This window comes from Canis lupus, chromosome 5 (genome assembly GCF_048164855.1).
Source record: "Canis lupus baileyi chromosome 5, mCanLup2.hap1, whole genome shotgun sequence".
NCBI lineage: Eukaryota > Metazoa > Chordata > Mammalia > Carnivora > Canidae > Canis > Canis lupus.
In genome coordinates, this window is record NC_132842.1 from 19,576,137 (window position 1) to 19,599,580 (window position 23,444).

General features: G+C 41.6%; 1 protein-coding gene across 3 annotated transcripts in view; it reads right to left on the reverse strand.

Moving 5' to 3' along the window:
- SLC39A12 (solute carrier family 39 member 12) overlaps nucleotides 1-21,384 on the reverse strand; it is a 73,663-nt gene extending 52,279 nt beyond the window's left edge. For all 3 annotated transcript variants that reach the window (XM_072825647.1, XM_072825646.1, XM_072825645.1), the window contains exons 1-4: nucleotides 21,240-21,384; nucleotides 19,814-20,154; nucleotides 12,133-12,414; nucleotides 8,091-8,298 (exon numbers count right to left, since the gene is read on the reverse strand). In XM_072825647.1, the coding sequence (XP_072681748.1) occupies nucleotides 8,091-8,298; nucleotides 12,133-12,414; nucleotides 19,814-20,074 (751 nt within the window). In that variant the 5' untranslated portion in view covers nucleotides 20,075-20,154; nucleotides 21,240-21,384. The remainder of the gene's footprint in view (nucleotides 1-8,090; nucleotides 8,299-12,132; nucleotides 12,415-19,813; nucleotides 20,155-21,239) is intronic.
- Nucleotides 21,385-23,444: the final 2,060 nt, after the last annotated feature.

The window sequence follows — 23,444 nt, forward strand, 5'->3', positions numbered from 1 at the left end:
CACAATTTTAAGCTTTGGGGCTAAATCAGCCTTACAAAGATAATCCCACCATTTTTATCTCGTAGGGATGATACAATGGTCAATTCCTGTAAAAAATAACTTCTCTTAAATCAACTACTTCTTTTTTTGAATGTTCCCTATAAAACTGCAAACAAAAGATAGGACTGGTCTAATCCTTAAGAAGTTTATTTCCTTGAGGTACTACATACATCCTTAGTAGATTAACTACAACTTTAATTTGATTAAGTCAATAAAATGATTTTCCTTTTAAGGATTTATTTATGCAGAAACAAGAAAGGAAATGAAAGGGATCTCAGGTTGTAGAGATAAGCCGACTTTGTTTTCTAGTGATACTGCTGTATGGCTGCCAGTTTATAGATTACAGTTTAGTTTCCCTTAGTAGAGCTCTAGGCTTTTATTTTTTTATTTTTTTATTTTTTATTTTTTTGAGCTCTAGGCTTTTAAAAATTGATCACAGAGAATAATTAAATATAATGGTGAATTTCTTTGGGTTTATCCATCATCTTGCTTATGAATACAATGTCCTTGAATTTTCCTGAATGTTATCCTCAATGACAGGAAAAATTAGAAACTAGTTACTACAATATACTTTTTTTAAATTTATTTATTCATGAGACACACAGAGAGAGAGGCAGAGACACAGGCAGAGGGAGAAGCAGGCTCCATGTGGGGAGCCCAACGTGGGACTCGATCCTGGGACTCCAGGAAAACGCCCTGAGCCAAAGGTAGGCGCTCAACCACAGAGCCACCCAGGCATCCCCAATATTTTATTTTAAATGACTGGCTTTCAGTGAAAAAAAATTATAAGACTTGCAAAAAAAATGGGAAAATACGACCCAGAATTAGGGAGGAAAGCAGTTAATTAAGTAGGCCTGTAAGTATTCCCAGGTGTTGGATTTAACAGAAAAAGACTTCAAAGCAGCTATTATAAGTGGGTTTAAGGAACTAAAGGAGAGCATATTTAAAAAATTAAAGTGGGACAACAAGTCAACAAATAGAATAAATAAGAAATTCAAAATTACATAAAAGTCCAAATGGAAATTCTGGTGTTGAATACAGTAAGTGAAATGAAAAAAATCGCTAGAGAAGCTCAACAGCATATGTGAAATGGTAAAAGGAGGAGTTACTGAAGATGAAGATAGATTAATATAAATAATCCAGTCTGAAAAGTAAGGGAGGGAGGAAAAGATTTTTAAAAAGAACAAGTTCAGAGACCATAGACAACAGCAAGTATACCAAGCTATATACAATGGCAATCAGAGAAGAGAAAGTTGTAGAAAAAATATTGGAAGAAATAATGTCAAAAACTATCTAAATTTATGTAAAAACCTTAATCTAAGGCTTAAGAAGTCCATCAGACATCAAGAAGGTTAAATATAAAAAGATCCACACCTAGACCTATTGAGGCCAAATTGATGAAAGTCAAAGAAAAAGATAAATCTTAACAGCAGCAACAGAAGAATGATTCATCACATAAAAGGAACCATCAATACAATCAGTAGCTTACTTCCCATCTGAACAATGGAGGCCAGAAAGTAGTGGAATCACATACTCAAAGTGCAAATAGAAAAGACTGTCAATCAAGATTTTTTATCTTGTAAAACAGTTCTTCAGAAATGATGGTGAAATAAAATAATTCCCAGATAAAAAATAAATGAGAGGTTCATTGAGAGAAGACTTGCCTCATAAGAAATACTAAATGAGGGGATCCCTGGTGGCTCAACGGTTTAGTGCCTGCCTTTGGCCCAGGGCGTGATCCTGGAGTCCCGAGATCAAGTCCCACATCAGGCTCCCTGCATGGAGCCTACTTCTCCCTCTGCCTGTGTCTCTGCCTCTCTCTCTGTATCTCTCATGAATAAATAAATAAAATCTTAAAAAAAAAAAAAAGAAATACTCAATGAAGTTCTTCAGGCTGAAAAGAAATGATTTAAATGATAGATTGAATCTATAGGGAGAAATGAAGAGCACTAAAAATATAAGTATAAAGTATAAGGCTAATATAAAAGACAAATTTATATTTTTCTCATTTATTCTAAACTCAGGAAACACTACAGGCTTTTCTTTCAAATTCAGAAACATGATAATAATGCAGACTACCCACAGTTTTATTTACTATTTATCCTTAGTACTATTTAAATAAGAAAGCAAGCAGAGACTTAATTAAGACTTAAGAATTGGAAAGCAAGAGGCAAAACCCTAAAAAATGTAAAAATAAAAGATTTAATGGAGGTTATAAAATTAGTCTACGAAAATCAGAATCCTTGATATATACAAACAAATACCAGTTAGAAGATATAATGAAAGAAAGGACACCATTTAAAAAAACCAAGAAAAACGTTAAAAGCATAAGTATAAATGTAGCAGGAAATGTCTAAAACCTATGAGAGTAAAAACTCCACAAAAACACACATGTAGACAAGAACAATGGAGACATCCTATATTCGTGGATATAAGGATGCAATATTACAATGCTTTTTTTCCAGAGTTTGACATTTTGATGATGTTTGTTAGGAAGGAAAAATAAGCCGGGAATATGCTGAAAAGAAGAGCAATGAAGAAGGCTAGCTCTATCAGACAGTAAAATATACTATTAAGCCACTATAAGTAAAACTGTATGGTATTGGCACATAAATATGACAAGCTGGACAGTAGAATAGGAAACAGAAATAGATATAATTGCATTTATCAATATATTATATAGAAGTGGTATCTCAAATCAGTGGAGGAAATAATTTCCACTGCTTTTAAAATAATAAGTATAAAAAAGTGAATAGTCATATAGAAAAAAAGTGAACAGTCATATAGAAAAAAATAAACTGGATTTATTCTTCACAACATATACCAGAATTAATCCAAAATGAATGAGAAATGAAAACATACAAATATTAGAAGAAAACATAGGTGACTTCGTCTAAAACTTAGGAATGTGGAAGACTTTCTTAACTATAAGTCAAAATCAGAAAGCACTAAAAGAAAAGTCTGACTGGGATGCTTGGGTGGCTCAACAGTTGAGCATCTGCCTTCAGCTCAGGGCGTGATCCTGGAGTCCTGGGATCAAGTCCCGCATTAGGCTCCCTGCAGGGAAGCCTCTGCCTAAGACTCTGTCTCTCTCTCTCTGTGTGTCTCTCATGAATGAATGAATGAATGAATGAATAAATAAATCTATCTTTTTAAAAAAGTCTTTAATTTGTTTATATAAAGATTAAAAAGGGCACCTTTGGTTGGCTGAACGTCCAACTCCTGATTTCAGCTTAGGTCATGATCTCAGGGTCCTGAGATCAGGCCCTGTATCTGGCTCCATGCCCAGTAGGGAGTCTGCTTCAGATTCTCTCTCCCTCTGCATCTCCCCACTGAAGTGCACATGCACATGCACTCATGCTCTCAAATAAATAAATCTTTAAAAATAAAAACAAAATTACAGAAAAACTGATTCCAAGTCTAGACAGGAAATGTACAAGGTAAACCTGAAATATATCATAGTAGAGAACAAGGAAGATAGAAAATGTCCTAAGAGTTTTGTCAGAAGGACTTAGAAGTCAACTTGAATATGATTCTACTGGGCAAAGAGAAAACAATATGAACACTAATTAGGATAATAATGACAACAGATTGAGAGATATGAAATCACGATGATATAAAATGTTCATGGTTCTCCTTTGAAGGATGTGAGGAAATGTTATTGTTTTGAAAAGCGGTAAAGTAAAGAATCAAGAATTTATTCTTACTTTAAGAAGTTCGATAAAATGAAATTGTGATGAGGGGAGGCTTTCCATTACAGAATTATTACGCTAATAAATGAAGAATAAATGAGTAAATTAGAAGAATATTATTTCATTAGCTATAAATAATCAATCTAGTCAATTATCATCAATACCTTATGACTTCCCAAAAAGAGAGAGACAACTAGATGTTATGTACCTTCTGGTAGAAGGTACTGACTATAAGACAGTATCCCCCAAATAAATAAGCCACCTAATCAAACCTCTGTAACCAATTACCTGAAACACAGTACAAAGAAATACATATTAGATGACTAGAAATGTCGTCATCAGAATCCAGACACAATAAACAATCCTCCTTTTCTTCCAATAAAATATTTGCAACAAAATACAGAAGGTGGAGTCAGGAGAGAGGCATGTTATCTATAAAGAAAACTGAAGAGATACACCAACAATTCACATTTCGTGAACCTTATTTAGATTTGATTTGATTTAAAAAAATACTTTTTAAAAATCAGAAAACTGCACATTAATGAACTTTTTTGTGGTACTAAGGAATCAGTATTAATTTTTTAGTTATGATATTGGTGATAATGTGCTTTTAAAAACTCTTCTCTATTAGAGATTCATACAGAAACATTTAATATTTGCTTCAAAATAATCAAGTGATGGGAAAGGGTAGAGGCAAATATAAGACAAGATTATCCAATTGTTGAGATTTAGATCTAGTGTTCATGAGGGTTAACTATATTACTGTTGCTGCTTTTGTTTATATTTTTATTGTATGTCACTTTTGTTTTATTATACAGAATCTTTATAATAAAAATATTTTTAAAAAAACACTTAAAAGTGACTTCTGGGGAAGACAACAGAGTAGGAGGACCCTAAATTCACCTTGTCCCATGGATACAACTGGATAACACAGCAGTGTAAATAACCTAGAAAATGACCTGAAGACTAGAAGAACTGACCACAGCTAAATGTAGAGAAAGGGGCCACTTTGAAGAGGGTAGGAAGGGTGGAGACACGGTGAGGAGCTAAACAGATTGCAGGGCCGTCTGCAGGAGGGAGGGATCAGCAGGAGAGGAGAGATTCTCTCACCAAGAAGCCCACTCAGGGAAGACAAATACCTATAATATTCAGCTTTGAAAACCAGAGGGATCAGATTTCACAAGTTCTTCTCTTTTTTTTTAAATTTTTTATTTATTTATGATAGTCACACACAGAGAGAGAGAGAGGCAGAGACACAGGCAGAGGGAGAAGCAGGCTCCATGCAGGGAGCCCAACGTGGGATTCAATCCCGGGTCTCCAGGATCGCGCCCTGGGCCAAAGGCAGGCGCTAAACTGCTGCGCCACCCAGGGATCCCCACAAGTTCTTCTAATCAGTGGGGCTTAAAACCTGGAAATTTAAAAATCAGTAGGCTCAGCTCTGGGAGAACTGGGAGAACTGGGAGGGCAAGAGGAAACAGTGCCGGCCCTTAAACAGCCCAGTAAATAGCCCCACTATGATACAGCATGGAAGCAGCTGTTTGAAAAATACCTGGAGCACACAGGAGAGATTTGTTTACTAATCTCAGAGCTCAAACTAGAGGAGCAGGGATTGTTGGGAGACTTTTCCAGGAACAAAGGAGCTGGTGGGTGCCATTCCCTCCTTCCATCACCTCCCCACACCATTCTGGACACACAGACACCTGGGGGTCCAGTGCAGCACCTCCATTCACTGTGTGACTTGTAATCAGCATGCCCTGCCCCTTGTTCCCCTGCAAACACACTCCCTCCAGCCAGGCCTCCATTCCAGGTCCTCTCCCACAGCAGACCCAGGCAAGCCTTGCTAACACCATGTCTTCACCCCTATATACTTCTGGAGATCTGCGCATCCAAATGCATTCTTGGCTTAGCCCATCCAAAATCTTTGGGATGCAGCAAAAACTGTTCTAAGAGAGAATTTTATAGTAATATAGGCCTGCCTCAAGAAGTATGAAAAATCTCAATTAAGCAACCAAATTTTACACCTAAAGGAGCAAGAAGAAGAAGAAACAAAACCTAACACCAGTAGAAGGAAGGAAATAATAAATATTAAGGCAGAAATAAACAAACTAGAAACGAAAAACCCTTCAGATCAATGAAATCATGAAACTGGCACTTTGAAAAGATCAAAATTGGTAAACCTTTGAGACTCTTGATTAAAAAAAAAAGAGGGATCATATTCAAATTGACAAAATCAGCAACAAAAGAGAAGAAATAACAACCAACACCAAAGAAATATGAAGGATTTTAAGAGAATATTATGAAAAATCATAATATGGCAACAAACTGGACAACCAAAAATAATAGATAAATTTCCAGGACCAGACAACCTCACAGGGCAAGTCTACCAAACACTTAAAGAGGGGTTAACATCTATTTTTCTCAAACTATTCCAGAAACTAGAAGAGGAAGGAAATCTTCCAAATTCATTCTATGAGGCCAGCATTACCCTAATGCCAAAACCAGATAAAGACACCACAAAGAAAAAAAGAACTAGAGGCTGGTATCTCTGATGAACATAGATGCAAAAATCCTCAACAAAATATTAGCACACTGATTCCAACAATACATTTAAAAAATCATTTACTGAGGCACCTGGGTGGCTCAGTTGGTTGAATGTCTAACTCTTGGCTTTGGCTCAGGTCACAGTCTCAGGGTCCTGAGATTGAGCCCCAAGTATGGCTCCATGCTCAGCAGGGAGTCTGCTTGAGATTCTCTCCCTCTCCTTCTACCCTTCTCCCTGCTTGCACACGCACACTCACTCCTTCTAAAATAAATAAATCTTTAAAAAAAATCATGATCAAGTGGGCTTTATTCCTGGGATGCAAGGGTGGTTCAATATTTGCAAAGCAGTCAATGTGATATATCACATCAACAAGAGCAAGAATAAAAACCATGTAATCTTTTCAATAGCTGCAGAAAAAGCATTTGACAAGGAACAACATCCACGCATGATAAAAATCCCTTAACAAAGTAGGCTTAGAGGGAACATACCTCAACATAATAACAGCCATATATTTAAAAACTCACAGCTAACATTATCCTTACTTGGTAAAAACTGAGAGCTTTCCGTCAGGTCAGGAATGAGATAAGGATATCCTCTCTCACCACTTATTTGACATAGTGCTGGAAGTCCTAGCACAGCTATCAGATAAGAAAAAGGAATAAAAGCCTTCCAAATTGGTAAGGAAGAAGTAAAACTTTCACTATTTGCAGATTAGATTATATATATAGAAACCCTAAAGACGCCACCAAAAAACTAGAACTGGTAAATGAATTCAGTAAGGTTGCAGGATACAAAATCACTATACGAAATCTGTTGCATTTCTATATACTAATAAAAAAACAGTAGAAAGAGAAATTAAGAAAGTAGCCCTATTTACAATTGCACCAGAAATAATAAAATACCTAGGAATAAATTTATTTAACCAAGGAGGTGAAGGACCTGTACTCTGAAACTATAAAATGTTGGTGAATGAAATTGAAAATGACACAAACAAATGGAAAGATATTCCATGGTCATGGACTGGAAGAACAAATATTATGAAAATGTGTATATAGATTTAATGCAATGCCTATCAAAGGATTTTTCACAGAATTGGAACAAGCAATCCTAAAATTTTTATGGAATTACTGAAGACCCTGAATAGCCAAAACAATCTTGAAAAAGAAAAACAAAACTGGAGGGATCACAATCCAAGATTTCAAGTTATACTTACAAAGCTATAGTAATCAAAATGGTAATGGCACTAAAATGAACACTTAGATCAATAGAACAGATTAGAAAGCCCCAAAGCAAACCCATGATTATATGGTCAATTACTCTTTGACAAAGGAGGCAAGAGAACGCAATAGGAAAAATGGTCTTGGAAAAACTGGGCAGCTATATGCAAAAGAATGAAACTAGCTTATACCATACCCAAAAATAAACTCAAAATGGATTAAGGAAATAAATGTGAGATCGAAAATCATAAAAATCCTAAAAGAGAGCACAGGTAGTCATTTCTCTGACATTGGTCATAGCAACATCTTTCTAGAAATGTCTCCTGGGGCAAGGGAAATAAAAGCAAAAATAAACTATTGGGATTTTATCAAAATAAAAAGCTTCTGCACTTCAAAAGAAACAACAAAACTCGAAGACAACCTACTGAATAAGAGAAGATAATTGTAAATGAAAATCTGATAAAGGGTTGATGCCCAAAATATATAAAGAATTTATACAACTTGACACCAAAACAACAACAACAACAACAACAACAACAAATAATTCAATTCATTTAGTAGGTATGACTTGGCAGTGAAATTCATGAAAAGCACCCTTACCCGAGACGTGGAGAGTAGTTGTCCTATTCAAAAAACTGAAAATATATTCCGTGAAATAGTCTGGGGAAGGCAAGTTTCTTTGGCCCAGACAAACTCCTTGGAGGGACAAAGCGATGATTGTCACTGCCAGCTGAGGAAGTGTGTTCTCATCAGCACCATCACTGCTCAGTATTCCAGACTTTTCCTGCAGCGTTTTGGTTTCCATACACTGAAATCAGATAAACCAGAAAGAGGAAAGTTTGAACCTCTGAAGTTATTGTGATTCAAGTATCTCTAGGATTTCCTCCAAAAGACAAGAAATAGTTCTTCACCTTGAAGAGGTCTGAATTGTTTGTAGGAACATGATGACCATCATTCTCTAGTCTCAGAATTCTGTTTGGAAAATACCCATTTCTTTTATCCTCCCAACACTGGATTTTCTAGCTCCCATCCTACGGATGCTTATTTACCTAACATTGCTCATTACTCCCTCAGAGATGTGTTTTCTCCAAGAAGATCTCTTGCTGCTCATGACCTTCCAGTTGGTGAATTGTTTCTCTCCAGCTTCAAGTACAGCCCTCAGTGTAATGACTTTCACATCTATATTCCCGCCCTTGACTTCATCCTCTTTTCACCCTTGCCTTTCTTCTCAAGATCAATGCATGCTAAGTGCAAATCAGAGCTAGCACAGTCTGTGTACTTTGAACTCCCATAGGACCTAGGATCTTTTCCACGTGTACATCAATTTTCTTCAATTGAATCATGAGCATCTGAAAAGCAAGAATCTTGCCTTGCATTCCACTAGCATATCATTCACTCATCCAACCGTTTATTGAGTCCCTGTTATGTGCCAGACACTATGAGAAGTCCATTACGTTATGTCCTCTTTTCATTCTCCCAGAGCTCTGTGCAGTGGATACTCTTTACACAGATCACCTGGCCAATAACAGAGTCTCAGTGTGCATGCACATCTGACTCCAAAGCCTATGCTCTTAAGTACTCTTCCCCTTGTACATGGAAATAAATGGAAACGGAGGATGGTGATGGGACTTTCATACCATCAAAGCCAGTTCCATTACATAGTGCTTAGGACAGACAGAAAAGGCTTTAATATTAGCTCTGCTATTTGTAACTGAGTAACCTTGGGCAAAATGATTAACTTTGCTAACCTTCATATTTTTTATCAGCAGAAAAGGACAATGCTGCCCACCACAAAGGTTATTAAGATTAGATAAGCTAATGCGTGAGAAATTCTTAATATAGTAGCTGGTACATTTAGGACATGGTCTGCTAATCTTTGGCACCATTATTGTTGGTCCCAGTGTCTAGTAGTGCATCTGATAAACAGTAGGCTGAAGAGGTGACAAGAGCCTTATATAAAGTGTGATGAAAACTCCCCCTAAGGGAATGGCTCCTCTGGAGCCATTAATGTTATAAACAAAAGAATAATACAGTAAGATAGGTTATAGAAATATCACTCTGGTGGCAAAATAGTAAATAAATTGCCAGGGCTCAATTTAAGAGCAGGAAATCTAGTTAAGAAGTTACTGATTAATCCAAGATACTTCTTGACCTAAGATGGTAGCACTTGAGATGAAAAGAAGCGGAAGTACTTAAGAAATATTACAAAGGACTTGGAAGAAAATGTGAAGGAGTCCAAAAAATTAAACATGGCTGAGGTTTCTGGGTTTGCCAACTGTATGATGGCAACACCATCCACTACGCCTCCATTATAAGAGTCAGGGCTAGTGGAGAAGTCTATACAGATCCTTGTTTATTTATCATGGAAACAGCAAACAGTAGAAAGAACAGAGAGAGGTGGAAGCAAGAGACTGAGTCAAGGAGATAAAACAGTAGTTGGACAAAAAAAAAAAAGGAAGGAATGGAGGGATATTTACATTCTGGTCCACTAGGGAGGGTGGCCAGATTAGGGCACTACTGTGTAGAGCTGCATCCTGGTGAGCTGATTAAGGCCCACCTGGAGCAGCTGTTAGGGCTTTACATATGGAGACTGAATACTGTGCAGACCAAGAACTAGAGATGCTGGTAGTAGTGGGCCTGGTCAACCAGCACCTTCTGTGACCTCACACTCTCTAGTCGGAGAGAGCGGCATCCTCCACTGAGATGCCCAGCCTCCTGTAAAAGACTGGCTTGACTGACTAATGATTCCTAAGGGCATTCCAGCCCACGTGTATGGGCTAAAGGATGACAGTGCCAGCCTCCGGAGACAACTGGTCTAAGGCTTAGCAAGGGTTGCAACTCAACAAGAGATCCGAATCCTTGACTGAATAGATGGAGAAAGTAGGTCGACACATAATACTGAGTTATTTTATTCTGTTCTAGGAATGTTTAATCTCACATATACTTGGAAGCCCAGGTATTTGCAGTATGTGTTGGATAACCAGAAATCTGCGTTGAATATATACACACCATCTGCTTTTAAGTGCTGGGTTTTCATTCCCATTTAATCTGCATCAAAACGCAGTAACAGATGGGATGACTAAAATCCTGTTGGCTAATTTGAACCGATCTTGTATCATATAGATGTTGCACTGAAAAAATTATATGTGGGCCTATTTCCTTATTTAAGAAGAAACTGAATTCCAGAAAGGAACCCATTTTCTCAATTGGAAGTAGAAACAAAAATATGGCCCTATTTTGAGACTCATGAAATGAGAGTTACCAAAGTGATGCTCACACAGCCCTTAGGAAAACGGTCTTTCCATCTGTGTGCCAAGCACAAGAGAAATTAACATTTTTATGGCAAACTGGAGGTTATGTTTGCTGGCTGGTAGGCCACAGCATGATTGCACAGATACCTATGGGTTCCCAGGAGCCAGAATGGAGGTCAAAAATCAAATTCACCTGTACATGTCACTATTGCTTGAATGTCTGTGTCCTCTCCTGCCCCAAATTCATGTTGAAATCCTACCACCTACTGTGATGGTATTATGAGATGGAGCCTTTGGGAGGTGATTGGGTCATGAGGATAGAGCCCTCATGAATGGGATTGATGCCCTATAAGAGAGACCCTGCAGAGCTTCCCAACCCCTTCTGCCAGAGGTGAAACTCTCGTAAGAGGGAACCATCCCTCTTATGAACCAGGATGGGGGCTCTCACTAGATATCAAATCTGCCCAGTGCCTTGATCTTGGACTTCCAGCCTCCTAAACTATGAGAAATTTCTATTGCCTATAAGCCACTCAGTCAATGGTATTTTTGTTAGAGCAGCTCAAAGACACAGGTCAATGAAAAATTCAAGAGAAAAAAAAATCACGTTTCACAATACTCTTCAAAATGTGCCAGAGGCTGCTCAATTAGTTCTTTAAGAAAATGTGGCTTTAAAAACTTTTCTTTCTTTCTTTTCTTTTTTTTTTTTTTTTTTTTTTTTTTTATGTTCAGAGCACTTTATCTGCTCAAACTCCCCACTGCAAAGCTGATAAAGGTAATTGAAAGGCCAGCTTTTGCTGGAACGGTAATGAAGGCCAGAAGGGACCAGGAGCCCACGTCCTCACGGTGGGAGCCCCGAGAGGAGAAAACCACTTCGAGAGATCCCTTGAACATAAGCAGCACGAATCAAAAGCTGCAGAAGAGATACTGTCTGTGCTGACGGTCATGAATAATGCTTTTTGCAAGCTGTTAACTAATGATAAATTCATCTCTCTCAAATGGTACTGCCTTCTTTTTCCCTGGCCAGAAGGCAAGGCAAATAGGCACAGTGCCCTCCCCACCACGGGTCAGTCCTTGGAGAATGATCAGGAGCTGTGAATCATTCACTTTCGTGTTCGGGAGAAGAGAGCTGCCCTGTCACCTGGCTTTCCTGCCCACCCACCCACCCACCCACCCACCTTCTGGCTGGAACTTATTTTACAATAATTACTCATCACATCTCCCCCTTTCATACTCAGAATTTTAAATGACATCACTTACCACCCCATAACTGAAACCCACAAATACCTCTCTTAGAAGCCTTTGACTGTCTTAGGAATAAATAAGTGACAGAAAACGAGGCTCTCAGACCGTATCTCAGCACCAAAGCCAGTTGGCACCTTCCCCCTTCTTACCTGGCTTCTAGAAGTGTCAAAGTACCGCCTGGTGAGTGCCAAGATATCTTCTGTCTCGTTCTGTGAAAGGAAATAGGAGTCTTCGTCCTGCCTGAGGCTGAGGAGGCTGTGTAGGTAAAATTTATACTCTTTATTACTCATGTTGAGCTTGGAAGAACAGATCTCTTCCTGATGAATAATATAATAGAGGAGGAGAAGAGAAACTCTCTGGACCACTTCCTCTTGGAGCTGCTCCTCAAAATCTCCTCCAGCTATTAGTAATAGGGCATCTGGTTCAAAGCACTGTTCCGAAAACAAAAAATAAAACAAAAGTAGAGACAAAGTTTAGCGGATAGTCCTGGAACACTAACGACCACCGGATCGCCACTGCCTATTATTTTATAAATAGGAGGCATGGGGGCAGGCCCAACACTCAGCTTCAGATAAGACAGTCCTGGTTGGACTTTGATACCTCAGTGATGCCTTATTCCCTGACAGTAGTCCTCCGATCTCCAATTGTCTATTTGCTGGCTTGACTAAAACCAGTTGACTCTTTGGCTTTTAAGGTAATGCCTCATTGCATTTAGAATGAAATCCAAGCTCCATACAGCTTTCTCCTTGGTCTGGCTCTTGCTTACCTACCTCCCTTACCTCATCCTAACCTCCCCCTACCTCTCTCACTGACCTTTTCCATCTGTCCCACCAAGCCCTTTCCTACCACCTTTCAGATCTTCTTTCCCCTCATTTCTCAGATCTCAGCTGAGAGTGACACCCCCTTGGAGATGCCTTCCCGAGCACCGTATCTAAAGTAGAAAGCCCCAACCCCTGCCCCATGTTCTCCAGTGTGGCACTGTAGCACTGTTCGATGGAAACATGACCCAAGCTACAGAGGTGAGCCATGCATCCCTTTAAATTTTCCAGTAGCCTCATTTTAAAAAGTGAAATTAATTTTAATAATATATTGACTATAATGCACCTTATTGAAACACATGTGCAAGATATGATCACTTCAACATGTCATCACCATTTAAAAAATTACTTATTAGCTACTTGACATTCTTTTTGCCATGCTAAGCCTTCAAAATCTGGAGTGTACTTTACACTTCCCAGCATGTCTCAATTCAGACAAGCCATGTATCGAGTGCCCAACAGTCACATGGAGCTAGTGGCAGCCCCAGCACATAGCATGTTTATTTTCTTTGTGGCACTAGTGTTCTATAATTACTTTCTCTCCACGTTTGTCTTTTCCCTTGAGAATAAGTGGTCCATTAGGGCCAGGTTTTGTCTGTGCACAGTTCTATCCTCAGCATCTAGCACAATGCCTGGCAATTACAAGGCGTGAAATGGAATGAATGAACGCCATCTGCCTCGCCTTTATCCTACCTAAGAGAATTGCTAAAAATACTTCCATGATGCTTCATTTGTTTCACACCCACAGCCAGATGCCCGGCAAGTCTCATCCGGGAAGTTTATGAGGCAGAAGGTGTTTTGGGTAATGTGATGGGACAATGAGAAAAAGATACACACGGGGTTGTGGAGTGGAAGCTCTCCTGGCAAGACAGGAATAGTCTTACTTAAGACAGTGAGGAGCTCCTAAAAATTCTCCTAGGATCCCAGGAGCGTCCCACTGCACAGTACCAGTTTCAGAGTGAAGGCATGCGGGGATGCCTGTCCTGAGCCCCAGAGGGATTTTTCCCACTATGGGACAACTTACTATCACATCTTTTAATCTATTCTCTGAGGTGGAAGTTTCAGGTATCCTAATTCCATATGTGCTGTGTGTCCCACTGAGTAACCTGGGACACACTATCTGAGTCAGGAAGAAACATGTCATCTGTCTCTAAAACAAAGCACTAATCACATTCTTCACAAGCCATATGGATTCTGTTCTCTCTGGTTCAAGTGTACTGGGATAAGAACTCAGCAAACGGAAGGACCCGGGCTTCCCAACAAGACTAACTCACTGTGACCATTAAGCTCCACCACTAAAACCAACCCAGCCCTTTTGTTTCTTGATTAGCCCACAAGAAAAGTGCATGGGTTGGTAGCTGTTGGCAGGGCTGATGCCAAGACTCAAGCAGGCGAATCAGGATAATAAAGCCATTCTTTGTAACATATAACCTCCTGAAACCAAACTATTGATAGTGTTAGCTATCCTTTATTGGAAGCCATGTGCCCAGGACAGTGCTAAACACCTTAGGTACTAAGGTATTCCTCAGTAAATAGATCTAACTGGTTCTGGAAAAAATGTCAGATAACAAATTTTTTGATGGTAAGAATATTAGTTCATTATTTTAAAAAAATATTTAATTTATGTATTCGTGAGAGCCACAGAGAGAGGCAGAGACATAGGCAGAGGGAGAAGCAGGCTCCCCGCAGGGAGCACGATGCGGAACTCGATCCCAGGACTCTGGGATTGCACCCTGAGCCTAAGGCAGACGCTCAACCAATGAGCCACCCAGGTGTCCCTTATTCCATTTTTTAAAATGGAAAAACAAAATATCTCCAGCCTATTTGATAACCCACCAAATATTTCTGCATAATGTTAAGCACCGAGACTACCAATTACCCATTTATTTAATGCATAGTGAATAACGGGTACATTTCTATGCAGTATGCAAGGACACTGCACAGAATCCAGCATGAATTATGTCTTCTTTCTATGAGAAAGTTATATCTGTAGCACATGTGAAAAGCAAGTCTAAGAAAGGGTAATGTACCTAAGGTCACAAGGCTAACAGTGGTGGCCCAATCTTAATCCCCTCACCCCCCACCAAAGATAGGCTTTTATTCTCTTATCCCTTCATTTTGTGCCTTGAAGAACTAAGCTACAGACCCACCTATGTACTTCATGTGCAGCCCCTTCAACTAGTAATTTTCTCTCCCTCCTCTTTGATAGAAAAAGAGGTCAATTAGGAGACCAAAAGATAGGTAAGCCTGTAATATAAATCAATGAGAACATAGTACAACTAGAAGAGTGAAGGAGTTCTTTCTGACAGACTTTCAAGTTCTGCTCAGGTTGTTTGAAGAGGCTGGGTAGGTTGGAAAAAAGAGTGCCAGTGACACGAGAAGTGGGACTTCCATGAGGCCACCAGACCAGACACATGTGGCCAGGGTTTGCTTGACCACACACAAGAGTATGCAGCCACATTTCATCCCATTAGAGGTGCCCAAGATCCCTCCCTATTTGTGGTTCCTTCTCAACATACCCTTCTAGGATTGGGGTAGGAGGGATGTGGCCTGGGGCAACAGAGGATAGGGTAAGATACAGTTTGTGAAAAGCATATAACATGGAAGGTAAATTGATTTGTAACTGAAAATTTTTAAATAGCTGTGGAGCATCTCATTTTGTCTAACTAGAAATTTCCTTCATCTTGAATGAACAGAAGTTGCCTAAACCTTGCTTTAATTTTTTGAGGCTTGCTCAAATAAAGCTCAGTTGTGAATCAAATGTCTGTGAGCTGAAATTTTTCTGCCTTTTTAGGATATTTGACTCTTAAGAAGTTATTTTTGTATGGAAGGCAGTGGCTTGAGGAGACAATTATAGGGATCATCAGAGGGGCTAACAGACTTTGACATTACAAGAAGCACTATGGGGATTGGTGGGGGATTGGACTTTCCAACTCATTGTCACTAGATTTGTTTTAGTTGTTAGGGATCTTAGGAGTGGCTAAGTTGTGTTGGGGAGAGAATATTTAGTAAAATTTTGCAAATACTTCCACCCCATAGGCATTCAGATCCGTCATCCGTCTGGTGAAATGAGTCTTTGTTAAAGAAGAATGGACTCATTCAGGAATAATCCATCGATTTTTTTGAATCTTGTCAGGTGGAAGCACAAGGTTTTGGGGGGTAAAAACACAGATTCTGGATTCCTTTAGCCAAATCAGATCATCTTCCCCAGTTGCTTCATTCAGTTTTGTTCATTGCTAACGCTAAGAAAGCTTTACTGACAAAAAGCGATATGAAATCTTACTTCTACATTAATGGGACAGTTATCAGACTTGTAGGATAAACTTTAAAGATTTTAAATCCAAAGATACTTTAATTTGATTTTGGGTTATAGATAAATCCACTGGATTTTTTCAAGTTCTAAGATTTTTGTAAGGTCTTTTTGGGGGATTGTGTCGACTATAAAAGGGAAATTACATTTCTTCCTTTTCCAGACAAACCAAGAGTTGGAAGGATGTTGGCTGATGGCAGACACTGGCTTTTTGTGGATCTAGACCAAATTCTGTGGCATTTCTGACTGACAGAGATAAATCTTAGGGTAATAAGAAAAATTTGTTAGATCAAAAAGTTAAGATAAAACTTGAGCTAACCCCTGTTTATCCTATAACAAAAATGACAAATGGGGGAAGGGAGGTTGAATGAAATGCAGGACCTTAAAAGTAGCGGTTCTTTACCTTGAATGTATCTGAGACTCTTCTAGAGATCTTGGATAAAAACCCCTAACCTCTGGGACAGAGAGGGGAGGGGCCTGGGGATGGGCAGGATGTTGACACTGAGGAAGGTTCCATTTCTTGGCAGCACTGCAGGTACCTCACCAGCACTGCTCCGGTGTCCAGGGGATTGGAAATGCCCATGATGTATATGAAACATGAGGGGATGGAGAGAGCCTGAGCTGTCCTGCCCCAGCTGTCCTCACACACAGCTCCCTGAGGAGAGAACCAGCACTTGGGTCTTATGGATGAGAGAGCTGATGTTCAATATGTCCTATCAACTAGAAGGTACCAGAACAAGGATTTGGGCCCCGTGCTGACTCCAGACATCCAAGTTCTTATCCCTTCACCATGTCTGCAACCTATGTAAGCTCATGGTTCTCACCATAACTGAAGTGGAATTCATTCTCTTAGAGTTAACTTAATCCCTCATTAAGTTCACTAAAACTCCATTTTAATCCTTCTCATTAAAAAAAGAAAAAAGGGCCATGATCAGGCAAGACTATCCATTTTCAAAGGCTAAAGCTTGAATGGATTTATTTTTAAATGCACAGTGCTTTCAGATACTTTAGGTTGATTTATGTACACACACACTCCCATTCAGTTTTTACCTAAGTCTGAAAATACAATTGCAAACATTTTTTCTCCCCACTTCCCTCTTTTTTTTCAGACATTTAGGGATAGGAACTTACACCCCACCTGCCCTCTTTTTACCACAGAATTTTTTAAAAAAATATTTTTAAAATTTATTCACTCATGAGAAACACACAGAGAGAGAGGCAGAGACATAAGCAGAGGGAGGAGAAGCAGGTTCCATATGGGGAGCCTGAGGCAGGACTCGACCCCACGGTCCTGGGACCATGACCTGAGCTGAAAGCTGACAGACGCTCAACCACTGAGTCACCCAAGTGTCCCCTATCAGAGAATTTCTAATATACACCCTGCCTCTAAATGGAAAAGTCCCTAAAAAGACATAAGAGAGATTCAATAACAAGCTCAAGCCCTGTGGTCTGTGCTAGACTGCGGTTGTTTGTAAAGCCCTAGGACACTGTTTCTCCCTGGCTTTTTATGAATGACATGGAGAGATTTCGTTGGGATCCTTGCTTATAGGTGATTCAGGTGAAGTGTAGCCCTCTGAGTAGGTGAAGTAGAAATTTGCTTTTTTTTTTTTTTTCTTTTTTTAAACCACAGTCTTTTCCACAGAGAAATAGCAGCAGCAAGGAGACTATTAAAGACAAGTGTTTCACTTCCCGGGACAAAGACATAGCTTAGACAGAAGCTAAGTTGGCCAAATTAATGTCACAGTAAACAAAAAGTACAAAACAACCTCTGCCCTGCCCCCCCAAAAAAAACCAGAACAATTTTGCATGTTTACATTCTCGCTAGCTAGACTAATATTCAATCAGCCTTAATAAGGCACTTTATGTCATTAGGGGAAAACATTTCCCTGAAGCAAATTCTCAGAGGACATTAATAAGATATGACTCCTACTTATTTCCATGGGGAAGTCTTATGTTGCTATATATATAAATTAATGTCATCACAGATGAGTTGCCTATTATAACACATGTTTTCTCTGGGAGCCCTTGGGAATTTCACTAATTATTGAATTATTTATTGTTTGTACAGAGCAGAGAAAAATTCTCTATTAGTAAGACCCTCTGTCATGAAAAAAAAAAAAAACCACACACACACACACACACACACACACACACAAACACACCAAAAAACACAAAACAAAACACTTGGCCAGGAAATGTTTCCCCTAGACCTAAGCACGATTGAGAAAATCTGCCAATTTTTTTTTTTTTTCTGGAGGCAGTTATTTGCTTCTTTTTTTTTTTTTTTTTTGCTTCTTTTCTTATTTATTTATTCATTTATTTGTAGGTTCATTCTGAAAAAAAAGTCTCATCCATCAGGAAAGGGATGGTGAATGGGTTTTCGTTTGTTCCTGTTTGCTATCGTTTACAATACACGCTCCTGACTCTGGTGCTGTCCCTGTGGATCCCTCCGCCCTCACGGAGACATTCTGATTCTACATTAAAACAGATTTTACATTGAAGAGGCCTGTAGAGGCTTTTTAAAAAATTCCATCCCAGGCAAGTTAAATCTTATCTACGGAGGGAGGAAGAAGCCCCAGTGTGGTATTTGGTGAAAGCTGCCCAGGCAATGCTGAGGTGTGGACAGGGTTGAGAGCCACAGGTAAGGCTGGGAATCGTGGCCCATGAGCCATAGGCCTCATTTGAGCTCCGTCTACAACACTTCTCTTCCCCAGTTCAGATGTGTCATTTTTAAAAAATAGTTATTTATTTATTTATTTATTTATTTATTTATTTATTTATTTATTTTAGAAAGAGACAGAGCATGAGCAGGAGGGGCAGAGGGAGAGGGAGAGAGAACCCACACAGGGCTCCATCTCACAGCCCCTGAGATCATAACCTGAGCCGAAACCAAGAATCAGATGCCTAACTGACTGAGAAATACATTGCTCTCTCCTTGGAACCTGTGAATTTGAAGATGACTCCTGCCTGGTCACAACATGGGAATCAGCAAAGTGTTTAAAAACTGTCACAAGACAAGGCAGTCAGTAGGAGAGCATGTTCAGAGGGAATATCTGTCCCAACAGAATTACACCAAAGTATATTTTCAGGATGACTTTCTTATTTCTGCCATCTACTGGAATAAATTATTTTTCAGCTTTCTGTGGAAAAAAAAAAAAAAAGCCACCCAGGCGCCCCTCAGATGTGTCATTTTTAAGAGGATGATTATCACAATTCATTAGCGATCTACCATGTAAAATACTAGAAAACACCAATCAAGATCCAGGATAAAGTACTTAAAAATTCAACATTTGACAAATATCTTGTCACTATCATTATACTCTCAAAAAGGAATAGCGTGTAACCAGTGATGCACAAGTTCTCTCTAACCACAAAAAAAAAAAAAAAAATTTAGTTAATCAGAAAGAAGAGAGAACTAAAAGTTCACACTTGCAACTTAATACCCTTTACCATGCGGCAGGGGTGCAGACAGGCTTTCATAAACATTACCATCTTAATAAAAGAACTTCTCCGTGTTTTTAAATGCTATACCCGGAATGCTGAATGGCTTCCTATATCCTGACCATGGGAGTTATTATACCACAATGCACCGCCCACTTGGGTACTGCATTAGAGTTTGCTTTACTGAAATAAATGGCAAGAGAATCCATTGCTCCTCTTTGAACCTGCCTGGCACCTGATCCCATATTCTATTGCACTAACCAGACTGCAATCTCCTTGCATTGCCTTCGTCCTCCGTGGGCAGCCAGTTTTCTCCAGCAACGTTTGGATGAGGCTTCCAGAATGGTTCCGGGGTGGGGGGTCACCAGCAGAGAGAGCTCGCAGTATTTCCATCAGGTGGCCTGGGCTCCAGGCGCTGCTGCTGTCCTGGTTCGAGGGTCTCTCTGTCTCAGTAGAGGGAACGAGGCTGAGTAGGAGGAACAAAGACACCCCAAATACTGGAAGCTTTGTCCAGAAGCACATTTCTACTCTTCCTTTACCTTCAGTCAGTGTCTGAGGGAGTTGGGTGGCCTGTTGGTGCACACTTGTAACCGGAGGAATTTCTGTAGTAAAGGGGAAAAATAAAGGCTTTAATTATTGTGCCTGCAACATGTTTGAAAGGATTCATTAATTGGGTGGCTAAGCTGATTTGCAAAGGCAAGCTGTTTCTGGACAGCAGGGGGTCCGTAGGTCATTTATAACCACCAGCAGCAGGCAACTCTCATGGCCCTAGACTTTCAAACTGTAGGAAGAGCCAAGAAGTTTGTTAGACTGCCTCTCTCTAAACTAAACAGAGGAAAAGAGTTAGGAAGAAGAAGTTTCTCTCTTCATCTTGTAGATGGTACAAGTCAGAGGACCCAGATGAGAGGTACTCTCATTTTATCCCATCCTACAGTAGAACCCCCAGTGCTGTGTGGTCCTCATCGCTCAAGTAAGTAAATAAAAATAAACAGAAAATACATTCCTTTTAAAAAATATTTTATTTATTTATTTGAGAGAGAGAGTGAGAGAGAGAGAAAGAATGAGCAGCAGTGGGGGTAGGGAGGGAGAGGGAGAAGCAGACTCCTCACTGAGCAGGGAGCCCAATGCGGGGCTCGATCCCAGGCCCCTGAGATCATGACCTGAGCTAAAGGCAGGTGCTTCATGGACTGAGGCACCCAGGTGCCCCCAGAAAATCCATTTCAATAAATTACCCATATCACATCGAATGAGATAGTTATAGTCAAGGAAGGGTAAATAGAAGAAAACAGTCATGCCCAGAAAACAGTGGCCGTTTTTTAAGTCTTTAGTCCAATCAAAGTACGAACGAGCAGAAAAGCCCAAGAGTTCCAAGACTGCAAGAGCCCTGATAAATCCATATACTCAATGGTCACTAAAGGCATGAGGGACAGTGTCCGAGCCAATCAGCTTTCTGCAGAAAAAGTTAATCTTTTCAATGGACTGCTTAAGGAAAATGCAAAATGTTAACAGCATCTCATGTCAGATCTTGGCCTGGCGATGGGCTAGTAATGACTGCGGGGTAGTAAGAAGAGATAGATAATTGGGATTACTTTTACAGTTAAAAGAGAGAGAGAAAGTTCAAGATTCTTATTTTAGCATTTAAAGAATGACAGCAGAGGAGACAAACATTTCCGAATGCGGTGCTTACCGTTAGAAGGAAGATAAATGATTATTTATCTGGAGCTCCGTGGCCTTTTAAATCGCGCAGAGTATTTTTCGGTTACAAAGTCCTCTTGTTTTTAAAATTCCTTGACTGTGCACTGGGAGCTGGAGAGGATTATTTCAACCCAGAGAAGTTTTCAGTTGCTATGGAGAGAGCTGCTCTGGGGGTAACAATGAAGGTGAATAAAAATGAGAACTTTCTGTCTGGCAGATTTTTCAGGAAAGTGAAATAAAAGTGGCTAGCGAACCTGACTTTTAATATCAATATTTACCAATGCTCCTCAAAATCTAAGAAAATCTTAGAATTTCTCACAGTCCCTTGCCTCTCTCAGGGACAGATCTAGGTCAACCGACTTCACCTCGCTGAATGTAAAGGCTTTAGTGTTAGGTCAAGATTTCTTTATTCTTTCCAGTTGATTCCCCAACTGTTGTAGCCACACTCAAGAGGTGAAGATTTGTGGAAAAGGTAAGCTCTTTATAAAGCCTTAATTTTATAAGGTGCAGAGGTTTAAAAGATTTAAGGCATTTGAAAATCTGTAAAAAGAGGTCTTCAAACAAGGAGAAAAGCACGTGTGGGAGGCGTCGAGTTCTCAGCTGGGCAGTAGCAGATGGAAGCAGGAACACACGGGAGCACGTACACTCTGGCCCCTGCGTCTGCGGGGGAAGAGGTCGCAGGAGGCTCTCGGCAAATTATGAGCCAACCAACGACTGGAAGAACCAAGTGGTCAATTGTGCAGGAGGTAAGAGGAGTTCAGACCCACGATTTCAGAGTGGACAGAGCGCGTGTAAATGGCACGGGGTACATGATGCTCAAGGATGTAGGGGAGGGTCCGGGTTCTGGGTTCAGCTCCGAGGAAGGTGGGGGGGGTGAGGGTGGGGGTGGAGGCAGTGGGGTGAGGGAGGCCCGAGGCAGGGGAAATGCAAAGAGGAAGCAATCAGGAGAATTAGTCTCCTCCTGCGTCACTCGCTGGATGTGAAACCTGGCAGCCAGAGGGGGTGACAGTCCCCAGGGAGGGCCGTGACCCTCGGGGAAGCTGGAGGCAAAGGCTCCCAGAGGCCGCAGCTCGGGTTCAGCCCTGCGGAGCTCTCGGGTGAGCGGAGCCGGGGTCCGCGTGCAGCCGGCAGGGGAGCGGGGAGGGGGGCCGGCAGGGGGGCCGGCAGGGGGGCCGGGAGCTGGCGGGGAGCACGCCCGGGAGATGTGCTTGCACTTGGCGGACGTGGAGTGCAGGCCTGGCGGCCCTGACCGCGCGTGCCATCTACGGCTTCTGCTCCCAGATCTGCGACCCCGCGACCGCTGGCGCTGTCTGGCAAACGTGGAAGGGCTTCGCGGTCCGGCTCGGCAACGGGGCCAGCGTCCGGGCGATGCCGCGGGTCCGCCGCAGCGTGCAGGCCACATGCAACCCGCAGGTCGGTTTCACGGCCTCCCAGATGCTCAAGGTGTCAGGCAGCGCCGAAGGAGGGGTGGGGGGAGGGGACAAGCGAGGGGGAGAAGAGGGGAAAGGGAGGGGGAGGAGGGGAGGGGAGGGGAGGGGGAGGAGGGGAGGGGAGGGGAGGGGGAGGAGGGGAGGGGAGGGGAGGGGGAGGACGACTACGACGGCGACCTGGAGCCCAACGAGGTGCGGCGGGAGCAGCAGAGCAGAGAGGACTGACGTGACCCTTGACGGCCCCTGTGCCCCCCCATCCTCCAATACAGCCTGTATTTGTATGTCAAAAAAAAAAAGGTTCCTGGGGGGGCGCCTCGGCCTGATGTGGCTCAGGGGCCGGTTGGGAGGTGACTGAAGCCCAGTCCCACGGCCACAGAGCGCACGACCCGGCGCCCCGACAGGTGACAGGCGACAGGCGACAGGCGCAGCCTTGGGCCTGCGCTAGGCCTCGCTGGGGACCGCGGCCCTGGCTCCCCGGCCTGCCCCGCCAGCAGCTGCTGCAGCTGTCGCCTCACTGACCTGCGGGCAGGCCGAGCCCCGCCTGCTCCGGGTCGGGTACTGGCCGCGGCTCCCACAGCCCACGACCCCGCCCCCCCAGAAGGGCCTCGGGCCGCCACCTGGCCCCCGGCTTGCTGCAGCCCCAGCCAGCCACCAGCCGCGCTCCTGTCCGCGTCCCGGCCCCACGGCCAAGGCGGCGCAGCCAGAGGCGGGAGGGAGGCTCCAAGTCAGGCCCAGCCTGCGGGGCTCTGCACGACCCGGTCGCCGCC